The following is an 18,128-nucleotide window of genomic DNA, read 5'->3' as shown; positions in this document are numbered from 1 at the left end:
ACTAAAGGTGCAGGGATGGTACGGTCCGGTACGGTTCGGGTTTCCACGGCAAGAATTGTTGATGGTACCGAAATAACCGCTCCAAAGGTTGACGCTTTTTCGTCGCCCTTTGGTTTGGGTACTCGGGACGATTGAACGGGTCCGGTTTTAAAGGAGCCGTGTGCTGATTGGTCAGTGATTTACTACACGCCCTCAATATGACGGTATGTCGGCTGTATGAATCCTCTGTTAACATTCAACTTTACACACTTTTTTTTTTTTGCGGCGCAACTTTCACGTTGGTCCCGAAAGAGCAGCCGCGGAGCAGAGACCGGGACTCCGGGACCGGGCCGTAACCCAACTGGGATCGGAGCTAGGAGGCAGGCGCGGACGTCCGTCGGCTAGCTCGGAGCAGCTCCGCTGCACTACCGAATCCGCTCGCCGCGTGGTGTCGCCGGTGCGCGGGCCGCCGCGTGTCCACACACACTGGCCGGCTCCGGGGCTCCGGTTCCACCGATGACGGAGTTTCGAAACCTGCCGGTGTGTGCAGACAGAGTTACGGTGCGCCGGCCGGCGGCTCGAGACACGACGTGATGCAGGCCGACGATCGGACTCGGACCTGCTCCACACGTGGTGCACCGGAGTGCCGGGACTCCGGAGCTGCTCAGAGTTCCGGTGTAGGTCCTCGCATCGCGTCCGCTTTCTCGGCCCCTAACGCGGCGGTTGCGGACCGCCGACTGGCTTTGTGCTGCCGCTGTGCGCTCCGGTGCACCTCGCCGGGGCGACGTCACCGCCGCCGGCCGCCGGTCGCTTTCTCCGAACCAACATCAAAGTTGCAGCCGCAGCTCTGTGGCTGCACACAATGGTTAACTAACCAAGCAGTGCCAGGGGGAGCAGGTAAACAACAACAGAGGATTCAGAAGGTCCAGGTCTGCCGCCCCGGCTGAGATCACCGTTACAATGACCCATATCTGCGGAGCTCTCAACCCCGCCTACATTTGAACTGGACTTTCTGCGGAGGAAACGCGCACCAGATTGGGCTCTGGGCCTGCTTTGCCATACCGATCCAGTCCCTCCATGGAAACGAGGCACTCGTCTCCTTCCACACCATCACAAACCATCGTTTCTCCACATCGTTCTTAGAAAGTTTCCCTTTCACACGGGAAACATCTGTGTCCATGTGACGCCATGAAGACTACCCACCATGATGTAGTGCGTATGCCAGGCTGATAGGTGGCGATGTAGGGCTACCACAGAAATACCCAGAAATGGAGAAGAAGACATGGAGCATGGAAAGGCGGAGAAACGGAGAAATCCATCAGGTGTCCTTATTAGAGCGACGAGCATCAGCAGCTTCTCCTGCAGGTCGTCCGCCATGTTGTTGTTGTTTAATGACGTCACGGCGAGGGGGGCGGGGTCAGAGGTCGAGAGGTGCAGCCATGACATCATCGTTTTCAGCTGATGACACCTCAAAGCCGTGTCGACGTTTTCAATTTTCTCCCTCTGGAATCCGTCAGAAAAACGGTTTCCAGGCTCCGTGTGGGCGAGCAGACAAAAACGCCGGCGACATGAAACGGCGGCGTCGTGTGGGCGGGGCCTGAAACTCGTCGGGAACCCGTCTGGAACACTGACCCTGTTCTGCTTGTTTGGTGTCTTTGTGCATGAACGTCTCCTGCTCATATGTCGGCTGAGTCGGGTTCTTCTCCATCGGCTTTGACTCTAAGATGTGGTTTTCTTCCTCAGCCCGTTCTAGTTCTGCGTGGTGATCGTCACTGGGGCTGCCACAAACGGTTATTTTGATAGTCGACTAATCACCGATTATTGTTTCGATGAGTCGACGAATCGGATCGTACGTAGAATGAATGTGAAACATGCAGCTTATCGCCGCAGCATGAAGCTGCTCCTATATGTGCTTGTAGCATCTTGTTTAACTGTGAAACATAAAGTGCAAACTGCTCAGTAAAATAAGGAAACGGCACAAACAACCTAAACAACACAAAAATAAATACTTCAGGTTTATTTTTTAGGTTTTTTTTCTTTTATTAATTTGCCTTTAGCATCAAACAGCAACGATGAGGGAGGCGCCTGGACTGAGGAGTTATTAAAGTTTTGGTCTCACTGACTCAAATAGAACAAAAGTGCTTTTTGTGCTCACGACTGTTAACGTTTACAGCTTTATGAGTAAGTAGTAAGGAAGCGCTTTGTTTACGCTAATATTAGCCGCTAACTAGCCAGTTAGCTTAGCGAGACGACGGTCCCTCTTGGTCGTCGTCACGAGCCTCAACGTTCCTGTTCAGGTGCTCGTGCAGCGCAGTTGTGCTGCCGTGGAAGGCAAGTTGTGTTTTGCAGATGGTGCGTTGCACACTTTTCTCTTGTGTTTTTCTTAAAATGCTCCCACACTTCTGAGCTGCGTTGCCGCCGGGTCGCCCGTCGGGTAGAACGTCCGGTGACGTCACGGCTGAATCCGATTACCTGTGTCCCGCAGCAGTTTTGAGAGAAAAACAAAGATTAAAAAAAACAACACGTCGACGATTAAATTAGTTGTCGAGGATTTTAATAGTCGACACGATCGTGACTAGTCGACTAATGGTAGCAGCGCTGTTCGTCACTGCAGCGCCTCGGCGTCTGGGCCTGAATGAAAAACCCTCCGGCTCTCGGCATACGTGCTGCAGCCGCGTCCCGGGTCCTGACCTCGTGTTGTTTATCCAGAGAGACACAAGACGGAGAAGATTAATAAAACCTCTCAGCCCGCCTCGAGCTGGAAGACGAACAGCGGTGGAAAAGTTCAACCCTGCTTCAAGCAGCGCTTTTAAAGAAACACAATTCAAACGCAGCGTGTGGCCGTTGCATAACGGCGCTCGCAGTCGAAGCCAGCTGAGGTGAACATATGTCGTCCTTTACAATCAAACCGCAGAGTTAGTCATAGTACTCAGGGAAATACAGATATAAGGTACAAAGTACCATTTCAAGTTGTTTACCTCAGTGAAACAAAACGGGCCTGAGATGAACAAACGTCAGATTGAGTTGTTTACTTCATTGATGCTGAGAAAAGAAAACGGGTTCTGAGGCCAAAAACACCGGGAGAGTTGAAGGAATTCTCACTTGTATTTACTCTTGAAGCAGGATGAAGAATGAAGGTCACCGGTGGAGTTAAAGTGCCGCGACGCAGACGGATTTCAGTTCCTGTGCAAATACTGTTTAAAAGCAATGCCCCTTTTTGTTCTTCTGCTCATGGAGTGAAAACGACCACGAAAACCTAGTCTGTACCCTGTCGAAAACTAGTTCCTGAAACTAGTCTGTAGCCTGTCGAAAACTAGTCTGTAACTTTCGAAAACTAGAATAATCTGTCGGACACTAGTCTGTAACCTGTCAAACAAGTCTAACCTGTCGAAAAACTAGTCGGTAACCTGACGGAAACTAGTCTGCAACCTGTTAAACTAGTCTCTGAAACTAGTCTATAACTTTCAAACACTAGTCTGTAACCTGCTAAACTAGTCTTTAACTAGTCTGTAACCTGTTGGAAACGAGTCAGCAACCTGTCAAACTAGACCCTGAAGCTTGTCTGCAACTAGTCTTGGTCACCATGGTTGTAGTAGTAGTATTAGTAGTAGTAGTAGTCGTCGTCACTCAGTAGAGACAATCAGAACAAAGCTTTCTCCGTGGTGTCATGACTCCCAGTCCATATTCTCCTGGGACTTGGTACTTTTATTTTGACAGTCCTCGTAATAACAATCTAACTAGAATGTCCGTGTTCTCCCGGTGTTACTGTTTAGAGCCCGTTGTTCTCTGCTGCGTGTGTGTGTGTGTGTGTGGTTTCATTACTAAAGCAAACACCGGCACCAACTTGTGACCCGACATGAAATGTCGCCGTGGAAATGTAAAACTCTTCAGAAACGAAAAGGAAAAAAAAGCTGCATTTTGACTTGAAACGTGGTGGAAGATGGTGGTAAAAGGTGGTGTTGTAGACGGAGTGGTGGAATGGGTGCAGGTTTGATTCAGTTCACGTCAGACTGATGGAGACGTGGCGGTCAGTGTTCTGGAGAGCAGCCAGTCACTCTGGCTGATTATTGTGGTGAAGAGAAAAGGCTGCTCTTCACCCCCAGAGCGTTTTGTTCTCGTCCCTCTGCTTCTTCACACCTTCCAGACAAATATGAAGTGCAGCTTTCAGCGGGATGTGATTATCACTGAGGTGCTGTTCTGATGTTTACCCCAACACACACACACACACACACACACACACACACACAGGTAATAAGAGACGGTCCGATGAGAGTTAATTCAGCTGCTTATTCCCTCTCACAGCAGTTTGTGTTCATTACAATAATTATATTTTGAATTTAAGAGTGTGTGTGTGTGTGTGTGTGTGTGTGTGTGTGTGTGTGTGTGTGTGTGTGTGTGTGTGTGTGTGTGTGTGTGTGTGTGTGTGTGTGTGTGTGTGTGTGTGTGTGTGTGTGTGTGTGTGTGTGTGTGTGTGTGTGTGTGTGTGTGTGTGTGTGTGTGTGTGTGTGTCCTAACATGTGTTCTGATGTCAGATTAAGAGTGAGCTTCCTCCCTCCCTTCCCCTTCAGGTGTAAGTTCTTCAGCCTGACGGAGACTCCAGAGGACTACACCATCATCGTGGATGAGGAGGGCTTCAAAGGTGGGCTCGTCTCTGGAGTCGCCGCGGTAACCATAGAGCGTGTTGTGTAAGCGGCGGCGGCCCCGGAGCACTCTGCTGTTTCATGTAGATGTGAGCCGGCTGTGTTTTTGTGTCATTACGCTGTCTCCCAGTGTGACCCTCCTCGGTAACCCGGGAGACTCCCGGCCCACTGACTATTGCGTAACGGCTGCACGTCCTGCCGGCGTCCTGCCGGCGTCCTGCCGGCGTCCTGCCGGCGTCCTGCCGGCGTCCTGCCGGCGTCCTGCCGGCGTCCTGCCGGCGTCCTGCCGGCGGCCTCCCAGAGCGTCGCTCCACTGAACTGACTCGTTTGTGTTCACCTGCAGCCTCACTGGCCGTTTCCACCCGAACCTGCTGCACACTGCTCCACATGATGACACAATTCCAGTTGTTTACACCGTTTAAACACACAGTTCATGTGTCTGGTACGTTAATCTGCAGCCTGAGGCTCCGTAGAAGCTTCATGGCCGAGTTTCATCGGCTTCAACAAAAAGTAAAGTGGGAAAGAGTTTCTGCTTTGAGGACTGATTCAGACCTGAAGGGACGAGCTGGAGGCTCCATCCTGGACGTATTCCACTAGTTTCTCTTTTTAAAGTCTTACCAGGGACGTCCTGATCACACTTTTTGCCCCCGATACTGATCCGATTTTTCAGAATTGAGTATCGGCCGATACCGATACTTTCCCGATCCGATACTCACATTACTATTGCAAAGATACTCAACAGTGTATTTTTGGAGCAACTAAGATGTCTGAAGCTAAAAGCACTATTGGCAGAAGCTTTGTTTAGCTAGAAATTATTGTAAAACTCACTTATTGAATCAGAATTCTTCTCAGAACGACTTAAACATAAATACTCTGAGGCTCCAATGTAACTTCTTTGTGTATTAAATTCCAGTTTACCTTAAAGCAGTATGAGAGGTTTGACCTGAATGTCACTAAACATTTACATTTCAATGTGAATTATATACACTTCATTCTACTTCAAAGTGGTAAAAACCTGTTTGACAAAAGTACTCTGAACATAGTACTCTCAAAAACTTATTCAGAATATCTCAGTCTCCCTTCAAACTAGAGGAACCTTCTGGGTTCTTGTTTCACCATATCACTCCCCTGCGGGGACTGGTCCTTTATTTTAAAGCTTTTTCTTTAGTTGTTGTAAACTGAGGGTACAACTGAGGAGTGATCGGCTGGATTTGCCGATTCCCGATCCGATATCTACCGATCGGATCGGGACATCCCTAAGTGTTACATCTGATGAAGTGTCTGAAACGAGGCAAAAACCAGGTACTGCGACCTGTGATGGATGAGGAAGTATCACTACCAATTCTCATTACTCACCAGAACAAGACTGTTTTCTTTCTGCAAACTGAGGTGGGAACATCCTCCACAATTACCTTTTTAATTTATTTCCCCATTTCCAATAGAAGGTCAGAATTAATGCTTGTTTACAGCGAAACACAAAGCTCTTGTTCTGTCTTAGGACTCTGTTTCCACGACAACTTTTTGAAAACTGCTCCCAAGGTGGAACTTTTCGAAAACGCTTGGTCTCCGTGTAGACGGAGGAAGTGCTGCGACGGCGTCGACCACGACTGTATTGAATGTCCGTGTGCTCCTATTGTTAATGTTCAGAGCAGATTAGGACTCAGCAGAATATCCAATATAATCGATGTATCACGGCTTGTTTACTGCAGGATATAGAAAATTACTATATCGTGAATATTCAAGTTTTACACTGTAGCTTTTAGGCGCAGGTGCTAAATTACCGATTGCACCCGGCGGGCACCCAGAGACAAAACAGGTGCACCTACAGACATCCTGTACTCTCACAAGAGCTACGTCATACACCGTCGCTTAGCAGAGTGCTAGCGGGTAGCGGAACAGAGATGGAGTTAATTCTCCCAAACGAGCAGGGATCCACCATGTGGCGGTAGTTTGGATTCAAGAACGAAGACTTTTGAACAAACGGTGTTGTGCAAAATCTGCCGCAGCAGCGCCGCCACAGAAGGCGGCGGCACAACGACGTTATATCACCGTTTAAAAATCCTCCGCTAAAAAATGAAGAGAGATATAAATCCTGTATCGTGATATGGCCTAAGAATATCAACATATTTTTGTAAAAAGCCATATCGCCCAGCCCTAGAGCGTATTGTTGCTGCATTTGTGCCAACAGCACCAACTTGTGGCCAAACATGCTAACTTCACCATTTTCTGCCATTTCGATAGAAACGGACATATTTTTTCGAAACGTCGCCGCGTAAATGTGAATCTTTTCTGTAACGAAAACGAGGACGGTGCGTTTTGACTTGAAACGTGAAAACTAAGTTAATCCCAAATAAGGAAATGAGGAAAAGCGACACGTCAGTATTACTAACAGCTGGACTCTACAGACGGAACAAGGGTGAAAACTGTATACACACACACACACACACACACACACACACACACACACACACACACACACACACACACACACACACACACACACACACACACACACACACACACACATATTAGGGATGCACCGAAAACTTTGATGGCACTGCCACTCATACTGTTAGAAACCATTGCGTGCGTGGCCCTTTAACAGACGTGCTGCTGGCTTGACCACTGTGCTTGAGAGAGTGAGCGTGCTGATGCGGAGCGGGTCGAGCACGAAGCTGTACATAAAACTAACTGGCAATTAAATTCATGTCCCCCCCCCCCCCCATGTGCCCCTCCTGCAGAACTTCCCCAGTCAGAGTACATCAGCGTCGCCGACGCCACATGGTTGGCTCTTAATGTCGTGTCGGGCGGCGGCAGCGCCTCCAACTCGCAGCCCATCGGAGTCACCAAGATCGCCAAGTCCGTCATCGCACCGCTGGCCGACCACAACATCTCCGTGTTCATGCTGTCCACGTATCAGACCGACTTCATCCTGGTGAGGCTCACTTCATCACCCTCAAATAATCTGGTTCATTGATCTATTGTGCTCTATAATCTGGATGTTAGAGGGGGGAGATGCTCTATAATCTGGATGTTAGAGGGGGGAGATGCTCTATAATCTGGATGTTAGATGAGGAAGATGCTCTATAATCGGGGTGTTCGATGAGGACGATGCTCTATAATCGGGGTGTTAGATGAGGAAGATGCTCTATAATCGGGGTGTTGGATGAGGAAGATGCTCTATAATCGGGATGTTAGATGAGGAAGATGCTCTATAATCAGGGTGTTAGCGGAGGAAGATGCTCTGTAATCGGGATGTTAGATGAGGAAGATGCTCCATAATCAGGGTGTTAGCGGAGGAAGATGCTCCATAATCAGGGTGTTAGCGGAGGAAGATGCTCTGTAATCGGGATGTTAGATGAGGAAGATGCTCTATAATCGGGATGTTGGTGGAGGAAGATGCTCTATAATTGGGATGTTAGAGGAGGAAGATGCTCTATAATCTGGATGTTAGAGGGGAAGACCCTCTATAATCTGGGTGTTAGAGGAGGAAGATGCTCAATAATCTGGGTGTTAGAGGAGGAAGATGCTCTATAATCTGGATGTTAGAGGAGGAAGATGCTCTGAGGCACTTTAAGCATTTGTGGCTTTTATAAACATTGGGTTGTTTGTTTGTTTGTTTTTCCATGTTTGTAGCAAAATAAACGTGTTAATTAGTAATTCATTTGTAATATTGTCATTGGTACTTAAATTGTTATTTGTAACCTGAACCTCAATCAAAACTTAAAACTTAAATTAAAACTACACACCCGCAGCGCCCGAGCAGTGAAAGCAATACCCCAGGATGCTGAACCCCCCCAACACACACACACACACACACACACTTCCTGTTGCTCTAGGAACAAATCCTCCCTCGTGCTGAAGCCTCTCTGGCCCCTGGGAGGATTTCTTTATTGGTGAAACAAGTTCTGCTGACCAGCTCTCGCATGTTTATGAAAATGAAAGAAAAGGGTCAAACCAACCATGTTGATAATCTGTTACGTAAAGAGGATCAGCAGCTCAGCCTCTTGCTGGAATTCCAGGTATCATACTGTTTCCTGTCTCAACACGGGCTGCTCCTTCTCCTAATCCCCGTCGCTGGTGCTTCAGACGCATTCTGAAACACTTAGTGCCCCGACCGTCGTCCAGCCGGCCGCTGAAGCCCAAAGTCTCCGGAATCACACCAGCAACAACTGCACAGAGGAGTACGGTACCTTCCGTCACCTCTGGCTTTCTGTTTCTATCAGACTGCAGATTCTCCAGCTTCGGCCCGGTTTACACAACAACGCATCGTTTTTACTTTTCCGCTTTTTTCAGCCAGTCCAGCGCACAGAGACACAGCAGATTCTGAGTGCAGCTCATATGATCCAATATTCAAATGGAGGAAAAGCAATAAGCGCTAAATACGGTTCAACGTTTTTGGACCAACGAGAAGAAGTGAAAATCTGGATAAAACGACCCTTTCATAGTTATTTTTTCTTCAATCTGGGAAGAGCAGCCGTCCTCCTCGTGGCCTCGGCGTGTCAACGTGCCCTTGTGCTAAATGGAGATCTGAAGGTGACGTCCTCCTTTATCGGCGTCTGTCCTTCAACTGCCTCCACCTCATCTTCTGTTTTCACCACTGACATGAAGCTCAGCAGCTGCCCGTTCCAGATTACCACTCCGGCTTTTGCTGTATCGCTGATAAAGTGAAGAACAACGTTCATTTATTTTTGAAAAGTTGTTTTAAGATGTCGGCTCTGACAGGAAGTGGTCTTGAACGGACCTCATGATGTCAACAGACAGACCTTTCACCGGAAAGACTCCCGCAGTGTTTTGGGTTTCCGTTTGTATGACAAAGGTGAACGGGTTGGGGTTAGGGTAAGGGTTGGGGTTAGTGTTGGGGTTAGGGTTGGGTTAGGGTAAGGGTTGGGGTTTGGTTGGGGTTAGGGTTAGTGTTGGGGTTAGGGTTGGGTTAGGGTAAGGGTTGGGGTTAGGGTTAGTGTTGGAGTTAGAGTTAGTGTTGGGGTTAGGGTTGGGTTAGGGTAAGGGTTTGGGTTCGTGTTGGGGTTTGGGTTCGTGTTGGGGTTAGGGTTGAAACTTTTCTCTGATTGTTCCCGCCGTTGTCTTTCCCTCGTGTTCTCCTCGTCGTCCGCAGGTTCGAGAACGAGACCTGCCGATGGTCATGCACACGCTGTCTTCCGAATTCACGCTGCTGCGGGTCGTCAACGGAGAGACGGTGGCCGCTCACGATCTGGGAGTCACCAACGGTTTCGTCAAGCCAAAACTCGGTAGGCGCCAGCGCACCAGCGCACCAGCGCACCAGCGCACCAGCGCACCAGCGCACCAGCGCACCAGCGCACCAGCGCACCAGCGCACCAGCGCACCAGCGCACCAGCGCACCAGCGCACCAGCGCACCAGCAGACACGACAGCTTTCACACCTCCATCCTGCTTTTCTACTCAGGCAGTGGAAGGGCAGCACACAACCTCCACAGCAGCTTTTGATTGAATTCAATTCAATTGAAAAGTTTATTTGGGACATTTGGGCACAATGACATTATTCAAAACTCCAACAGCAACAACTAAACAACAAAATAAATAAATGAATAAATCAGAGCAAAGCCCCCAAAAATGAGTAAATGAATAAATAAATAAATAAATAATTCCCCAACATATCCTAAAAGGACGAAGCCTAAGCTCATTTACTCCACCTCAACGATCAGTCCTTCTATACCCCAGTGATTATTTATGTTCATGTTTACAAAAAATATATATATATATCCAAATTAAAGAAAACAATATTAGATAAATGATATATTAATAAATCGTTTTGACAGCAGTGTCACGGCCCGTCCTCCTCCCTGCACTTTGTTTGTAAAGTAAAACTAGAAAACAGGAACAGTTCAACGTGAGAAACTGTTCCCGTTGGGAATAAAACAAAGAAAACTATTGTACGACTTCTATTCTGTGAACTACGGTAATGTACGTGTGACGTTTCCTCTCCGCCAGTGCCCCGTCCGATCATCCACCCTCTGTCGAGTCCCAGCAACATGTTCTGTGTGACGAGCCTGGACCCCGACACGCTGCCGTCTGTCGCCACGCTGCTCATGGACGTCATGTTTTACTCTGGAGGGTGAGTCCTCAGCTCGCACTCCACTTCTGTCCTCGTCACCGAGCGCCAGTGGACGGCACGCAGAGCTTTATAGTCGCACTGCAACAGCTCCACACAGCAGGACGCCGGCGGCGTCCCGCTTAGGCCCCGATTACACCGGAAAACTTCAGCCTTTACATGGCGCACTCTGAAACTGACGTCAGACCGTTTTCACAAAGTTGTGTTGTGAGAGTCTGAGCGTGGCTGCAAAGTTCCACCTCGGGGGTCGTTTCCAGAGAGTTGTGTTTCCAGTGACACGGAGCAGCGCTACAACAGTTTTTCGTTTTCACTTGAAACGAGTCGCGGAAACGAGGCCCGAGAGTTTGTAGCTGTGAAAAGCACTGAAGTCATCAGTATTCCTAAACACTCATATTTTGGTTTGAACGGTCAAGTTGTGTGGCCGGATGACGAGTGAACTTAAATTTCTTCTCCTCCTTCTCCTTCTTTTCCTTCTCCTTCTTTTCCTTCTCCTTCTCCTCCTTCTCCTCCTTCTCCTTCTTCTCCTTCTTTTCCTTCTCCTCCTCCTTCTTCTCCTCCTTCTTCTCCTTCTCCTCCTTCTTTTCCTTCTTTTCCTTCTAGGTCCAAAGAATCCGGGGCGAGTGGCAAAGACTCGAACCACATCCGTTTCTTCTCCTTTTCCCTGATTGAGGGTTACATCTCTCTGGTCATGGACGAGCAGATGACCCGCAGGTGGGGCTGGTGGTGTGTGTGTGTGTGTGTGTGTGTGTGTGTGTGTGTGTGTGTGTGTGTGTGTGTGTGTGTGTGTGTGTGTGTGTGTGTGTGTGTGTGTGTGTGTGTGTGTGTGTGTGTGTGTGTGTGTGTGTGTGTGTGTGTGTGTGTGTGTGTGTGTGTGTGTGTGTGTGTGTGTGTGTGTGTGTGTGTGTGTGTGTGTGTGTGTGTGTTGGGGGGGGGGGGGGGTCAGCTTTATGTGAGGGGAACAGATTTATAAAGGCTCTTTGTTGCTAAGCGACGGCCGACGACGGGAGGACGAACACGATGTCCTGAAGTCACGGTCATCTGTCGAGCTGAACACACACACACACACACACACACACACACACACACACACACACACACACACACACACACACACACACACACACACACACACACAGTCTCACAGAGTAAAGAAACCCGCAGCTCCATTCATAAATATCCCTCTTCTGTCTTCAAGCTTCCATAAAAATCTTTCTTTATTCTCACTCGGAGCGTCTGGAGCCTGACGTTTATTTAAATCTAAATGGCTCATGGTGCTTTTCTTTGTGTATGAAACCGTTTAAGATATCAGTATATTAGAAAGTAAGTGACTCCAAGACAATTATTCGATATTTAATTGAATTTAAAGTCATGTCATTGAATTCAATATATGACTCTAAATATTATGAATAATTTGTAGTATTGCTTTTTGCATATATACATTTACAAACCTGGTGTTTTTTTCCAAGTGAAAGTCGTCTGGTTTTATTTAAGATGCAATTTCACAGAATGGAGCAGAATGCTGCGCGTAATTTAGCTCCTGCTTCATGTGTGTACACAGTAAATGAGATTTTCCTGTATAAAATGAAAGTGGCACAGATTTAGGTGTTCACAGCTTTTCTAGATTTATCTGGAGTGAAGACGAGGCTGCTGCTGCTGCTCTCTGTGCTTCAGACCAGTGTATCTCTATGGCTGTGGAAAGTTTCAAATGCACAAAAAAATAAAAAAGAGGAATTTGTAAACTATAAATAACCATTAAAAACGTCATGCTAGATAGTTCCGGTCTCTGTTCTTCTTTTTATGATAAGAAATAAGTACTTATTTGCTGGTTTCTTGATGTTTTTTTCTCCTCCAGGTTTCCAAACAACGTCCTCTTCACCAGTGCGTCCGGCGAGCTTTGGAAAATGGTTCGAATCGGCGGGCAGCCTCTAGGATTTGGTGAGTTTCCTTCAAAATTCAGTTGTTTCAGGCACTTTTCTCACGTACAAACCGACTTTCAGGAGGATTTCTAACCTACGACTTTATAAATGATCCATTATTGATGATTGTTCCTCCGGAGTGTGTGAAAGCTTTTGTCTCTATCCTGTTAAAACTGGTCTCATTCAGGCCCCGTTGACGTCACAACCTTTCAAAGGTCCTTTTTACGAGAAGTTTCATGTTTACAGGTTTTGAAAATTATTGTAGTTTTCATGTTGGCCCACTAGTTGGTGCTGTTGGGTATTTTTATACTGAACAAAAATATAAACGCAACACTTTTGTTTTTGCTCCCTTTTATTGTGGAAACCCTGAGGCACACCTGTGCAATAATCATGCTGACTAATCAGCACCTTGATATGTCACACCTGTGAGGTGGGAGGGATTATCTCAGCAAAGGAGAAGAGCTCACTGACACATTTAGACAGATTTATCAACAATACTTGAGAGAAGTAGGTCTTTAGTGTTTATAGAAAATGTTTGACATCTTTGAGTTCAGCTCGGGAAAAAATAGGAGCAAAAACTAAAGTGTTGAGTTTATATATTTGTTCAGTGTATAATGAAACCACACACACACAAGCAGAAAAGAACAATCGGCTCTAAACATTAACACAGCGAGAACACGGATATTCTAGTGGACAGACAACCAAGTTTGGATTGTTATTACGGTGACTGTCAAAATAAAACTACCGAGTCGGATTGTTATCACAGTGACTGTCAACTATAAAAAGTTTGTATAAAAAGTAGTGCTCCGATTAAAAAAATGTTAAATCAGATGAGATGATGACGACACCTGAGCTGGGAGGCCAGGAGACGCCGCGGCGCCGGCGCCACCATGAGCAGAGGAGCGCCAAAGAAAAGACGGAGGGAGAAACAGGCTTTGTCCTCGTTATTATGAAGGCGGCAGGAGCTCAGATCCTTCAGACCAACCTGACCAATATAACCCCGTTTCCATAGCAACCTTTCATCTCAGAAAAAGCTTTGCCTTTACAACGTTTTGACAACGATGTCTGTTTACATGGAAACCCCCCAGAACGTTGAAAACGATGTAGTTTTCATGTTGGTCCACTAGCTGGTGCTGTTGGTTGTTTTTGTAATGAAACCACACACAGCAGAGAAGAACGGGTTCTAAACATTAACAACGGGAGAACACGGATAGTCTAGTGGACAGACAACCATGTTGGATTGTTATTACGGTGACTATCAAAATAAAAGTACCAAGTCCAGGAGAAAATGGACTCGGGAGTCATGACACCACAGAAGAAACACTGTTATGATTGTCTCTACTGAGCATGTGCAGAACTACAAGTTACTTCCAACGACTGGGCGACCAGGAGCAACAATTCTGTCTAATCAGCAAGAAACCCTGAACCCCTATATAATGAATAAAAAATAATATATAAACTTCACTCCCTAAAGAAAGTGACCGTCTGAAACTGTCTCGGTGAATCTTCACAATTCAAAAGACAAGAGGCCTAATTTGAGACCTGGAAATGAGTGCGTGTCACTCGGCTCCTCTCAGAAATGGTTTGGAGGTAAAAACTCCACTAAAATAATCGTCTTCATCTCCAGAAAAAGTAAATTAAAAAACTGTTACTTCTTAACACACCGTTCTGAGGGGATGGAAATACTACAGTGATTAACATAATTATTCATTTAAAAAACAACAAAGAGAAAGTGTTGAATTGGTGTACGTCCGTGATGACTCGGCCTGTAAAGTAATCAGATTACTGAGAGTATTGTGTTTGTGTTTGCAGATGAGTGTGGCATCGTGGCTCAGATATCCGAACCTCTGGCCACGGCTGACATTCCCGCCTACTACATTAGTACCTTCAAGTTCGACCACGCTCTGGTAAGAATCCTGCAGAGAAACTTTACAGTTCAACCCTGCAGGTGAACTTTGACCCAAATAAAAGTCTTTGTTTATTTCTTTGGACAATGGAGATGAAAAAACAAACCAAACTAAGGCCACATCCACACGAGCCAAAACCATGTTTTTTCTCCCCGGGGTTCTCAAAGAAAATTGGGGGCGATTACGACACCTCGGGGTGTAAACTGTACGCACCGGGGTGGGAGAATTTAAACTCTAGGACCCGTGTTAAAAAAAAACAAAAACATTTTGGCGCTTCTAAAACGCCGCCTCGTGTGGAGGATCGGCCAAAAACTTGTTGACATTAACCGGCGTTCTGGTGTGGACCGCCCCGGTCTCATTCTAGTCCTTTTAAAAACACCAAAACCTGTGATGTGACGATACAAAGGAAAATGGAGGTTACTAGTGTTGGTAAAGGAGGAGGCGTGTCTTCATGAAATTAAAGATCGGTGTCTCGATGTTATTAATGAAGGGGGCGTGGCTTGTGGTATTAAAGAAGGGGCGTGGCTTGTGGTATTACAGGAAGGGGCGTGTCTTGGTATTTAAAAGGGGCGTGTCTTCATGGTATTACAGGAAGCGGCGTGTCTTCATAGAAATAACGGAGTGGTATGTCTCGGAGGTGTTTAAAAGGGGCGTGTCTTCATGGTATTACAGAAGGGGCGTGTCTTAGTGAGATTTGAAAGGGGCGTGACTTAGTGTTATCAGTTGAAAACGTTCAACTTGAAGTTGATTTTGAGGAACCAATGAGCACAGAAGCTCAGCAGCTGCGACATTTAACCAGGTTTCTATTGGGTTTTTATTGAAGTGTACACTTTGACTCTGTTTTACAGTGAAAGGAGGGAGTTTTATTTTATACTTGAATCAGTAAAAAGGGTTTCCACCAGTTCCTCGTCACAGGTGGAACACGTTGTCCCCATGGCGGGCTTTTTAAATGTGTGTGTGTCCTGCACAGGTTCCTGAGGAGAACATCCAGAGCGTGATCGGAGCTCTGCGGACAGAGAGCGCAGCACAGTGAAGGACGACCACCAACATCAGACACATTCGGTTCAAACATTTCAAGAAGTGCCAGGAGCTGGTTCAGGGTGGGGTGGGGTGGGGGGGTCACTTTACTGCCCCCACTGGAGGCTCTCTGATGCCCTACTTGCGGCTCTCTACTGCCCCCTGTGGCTGTTCTTTTGCATTAGACGTCCAAACTGACTAGTTTTCCTCCGACGCTGCTTCTTCCCGCTCCCCGGCCTTCACCAGCACCACACTGTATCAGGCCCGGTTCACACGACGACGTTTCCAGTGAAAACGCACCATCTTGTGCTACTGAACCTGTGCAGAGCAACTTGTTACTACGACCAGGAGCAGCGTTCTCGCCATAGACGGGGAGAGGCGCCGCCACCGTTTTCCCGAACGCCCGGCATTCTGAGCTCCGACGACGTGAACCGAACGCTAAAAAACGTTTTCACTAGAAATGGTTGCCGTGCGAATGGGCCCCAAGTTACATGATCCCCTTTGTGGAAGGATGACGAATGTAAACAAAATGTTCTATATTATCTATATATATTTATGAGCCTCTCCAGTTGTTTCTCTCCACAGGTCATTTTCCTCGGTGCCAACATGTTTGAGGCCTTTTGTCTGGAAACTCCTCACTTTCTTTCTTTCTTTCTTTCTTTCTTTCTTTCTTTCTTTCTTTCTTTCTTGTTGTTTGACGATCCGGCCGTTAAAATCTGATGTTTGTTGATGACATGAAGTGAATTAGTTTGTCTTTTGGGTGCTTTGACGTGTTTGTTTGCTTTCACACTGCGAGCAGCTTCGTCAAAGAGTCTCCTCCTGCTTCAAACTGCTTTAATGCAGCGTTCATGCTTTAGTTTTTGCGCTTCACGGCCTAATTGATTAATTTATCTAATTTAACAAACACTTTGATGATGCAGAGTCACAAATGGTTAAAAAAAACAAAACCAACCCTGTGTTTTTACTCCACCTAGAATTAATCAAGGTGAAACATTTTATGGCCAAATCTACTGGTTTGATGAAAAAATAAATAAATTAAAAAATATGTTTTGGAAAGTAGTGCAAGAATTTGAAAACAATAGAATTGTTAATCTGAGTTTTTGTGGAAGCTGAGCGTCTTCGCTGTCTGAACACGTGGAGCCTTTCTGCTGTGAGGCTTCATCGCTTCTCCACCATGTTTCCTACCAGAGATGCACAGACACCACTCTTTAAAGTACAAGTACCTTTAGCTGCGTACCGATACTAATATGAGTACTTATTAAATGGCACAAAGCCTAATTCATAGTCCATACGTAACTAAAATGCGAAGGTCATGTGTTGCCATGAACGACCTCCACCAAGCCTCCGTGTCGAGGCTACGTCACCTCCACCAGCCTCGCAGGCTTCATTAGCATCGCGTCTCGCTACACTCTGCGCTATGCTACCGTAGAGTGTAGACCGAGCTGCTGGTAATGAGAGTATCCGTCACTTTAATGTTTGGCATGTAGCATCGCCGGTGTGTGTCTGAACCTCTTTAGCATGTAGCATGTAGCACGGCTCGGCGCTGCTGGAGCCACTGAGCGGTCAAACTACTGAGCAACGGCGCGCGAACGGCTGCTGATGAAGCTGCTGGTGTACCAATGATCTTCCTCCTCCTCTTTATGTTTCGTCATGATTCACAGTCCGTCTTACGTTTGCCTTGATAAAGAATCTTCAAACCGCCGACTTCACTCGTGCTCGCTGTCGTTGCCGACGTGCGACTCAATACCCACCACTGGTATCCGTGCATTTCTAGCGATAGCATTAAAATACACTGAATCCTTCACTTCCGACAAGTCTTGCGCGGTTTCAGTCCAACAGTGTTTCTCTTCGCCGACGACTCTCCGCTGCTCGCAGTGTGAACCCGCCGCTGCCACTCCTGAACACTCAGCTGCAGAAACCTGCTGCAATCCGATTACATTACTGAGTGCAAGAGTGCTAAACATAAGCTATGGCGAGGGAGGGGATACCCCCCCAAGCCCCCCCGGGGTACTTTAAGGTCTGGAAGTTGCCCCTCTCCTGCCCCAGTCTGCACTTTAATGCAGGTCCCCCCCCCCACAGACCTGCTGTACTGATGTGAAAACAGAGAGGGCGTCTTCTTCTCCCGACTGAAACTTTCCGTTCCACTCCTCAGATCTCACCCCATCAGCAGAAAGTCAATATTTATCAGTGTTACAAATGTGAGAAAGCCGACTTTTCTTCCGAGTCCAATTCATTTCCATTTGGAGCTTCTTGTGTGGACAAAATGAAAAATAAACCAGCCATGTTTTTGGAGCTTTTGTGTTTTGGTCTTTTTCCCCACCTTCACTGCCCAACGGGAAGCGTTTTCACTCTGATGAGTCATTTAATCAATAAACTCTGAACATTAACCTCCAGATTAACAAATTAATCTAATTTTACTATCAAACCTAACGTAATGATTCTCTTTTTGTTACTCTGCCTCTTTCCTCACTGAACTGAAAAACATTACTATGGCCCACTGCACCACCTTCAGGTTTAAAGTGGAATTACAACTGAATGAATTAAAATTAACTTTTAATTACAACAAAGAAAAATAAATG

At 46.8% G+C, this 18,128-nt stretch overlaps 1 protein-coding gene across 1 annotated transcript in view; it reads left to right on the top strand.

The window, feature by feature from the left end:
* castor2 (cytosolic arginine sensor for mTORC1 subunit 2) overlaps positions 1–17,842 on the top strand; it is a 19,094-nt gene extending 1,252 nt beyond the window's left edge. Inside the window, exons 2-9 of the mRNA XM_080484112.1 lie at positions 4,548–4,618; positions 7,361–7,554; positions 9,736–9,868; positions 10,589–10,712; positions 11,310–11,420; positions 12,562–12,644; positions 14,438–14,532; positions 15,503–17,842. Of these exons, the coding sequence (XP_080340238.1) occupies positions 4,548–4,618; positions 7,361–7,554; positions 9,736–9,868; positions 10,589–10,712; positions 11,310–11,420; positions 12,562–12,644; positions 14,438–14,532; positions 15,503–15,565 (874 nt within the window). The 3' untranslated portion in view covers positions 15,566–17,842. The remainder of the gene's footprint in view (positions 1–4,547; positions 4,619–7,360; positions 7,555–9,735; positions 9,869–10,588; positions 10,713–11,309; positions 11,421–12,561; positions 12,645–14,437; positions 14,533–15,502) is intronic.
* The last annotated feature ends 286 nt before the right edge of the window (positions 17,843–18,128 follow it).

Source organism: Lipophrys pholis, assembly GCF_963383615.2.
Source record: "Lipophrys pholis genome assembly, chromosome: 16".
Classification (NCBI taxonomy): domain Eukaryota; kingdom Metazoa; phylum Chordata; class Actinopteri; order Blenniiformes; family Blenniidae; genus Lipophrys; species Lipophrys pholis.
This window is presented reverse-complemented; position numbering and strand designations above follow the sequence as displayed.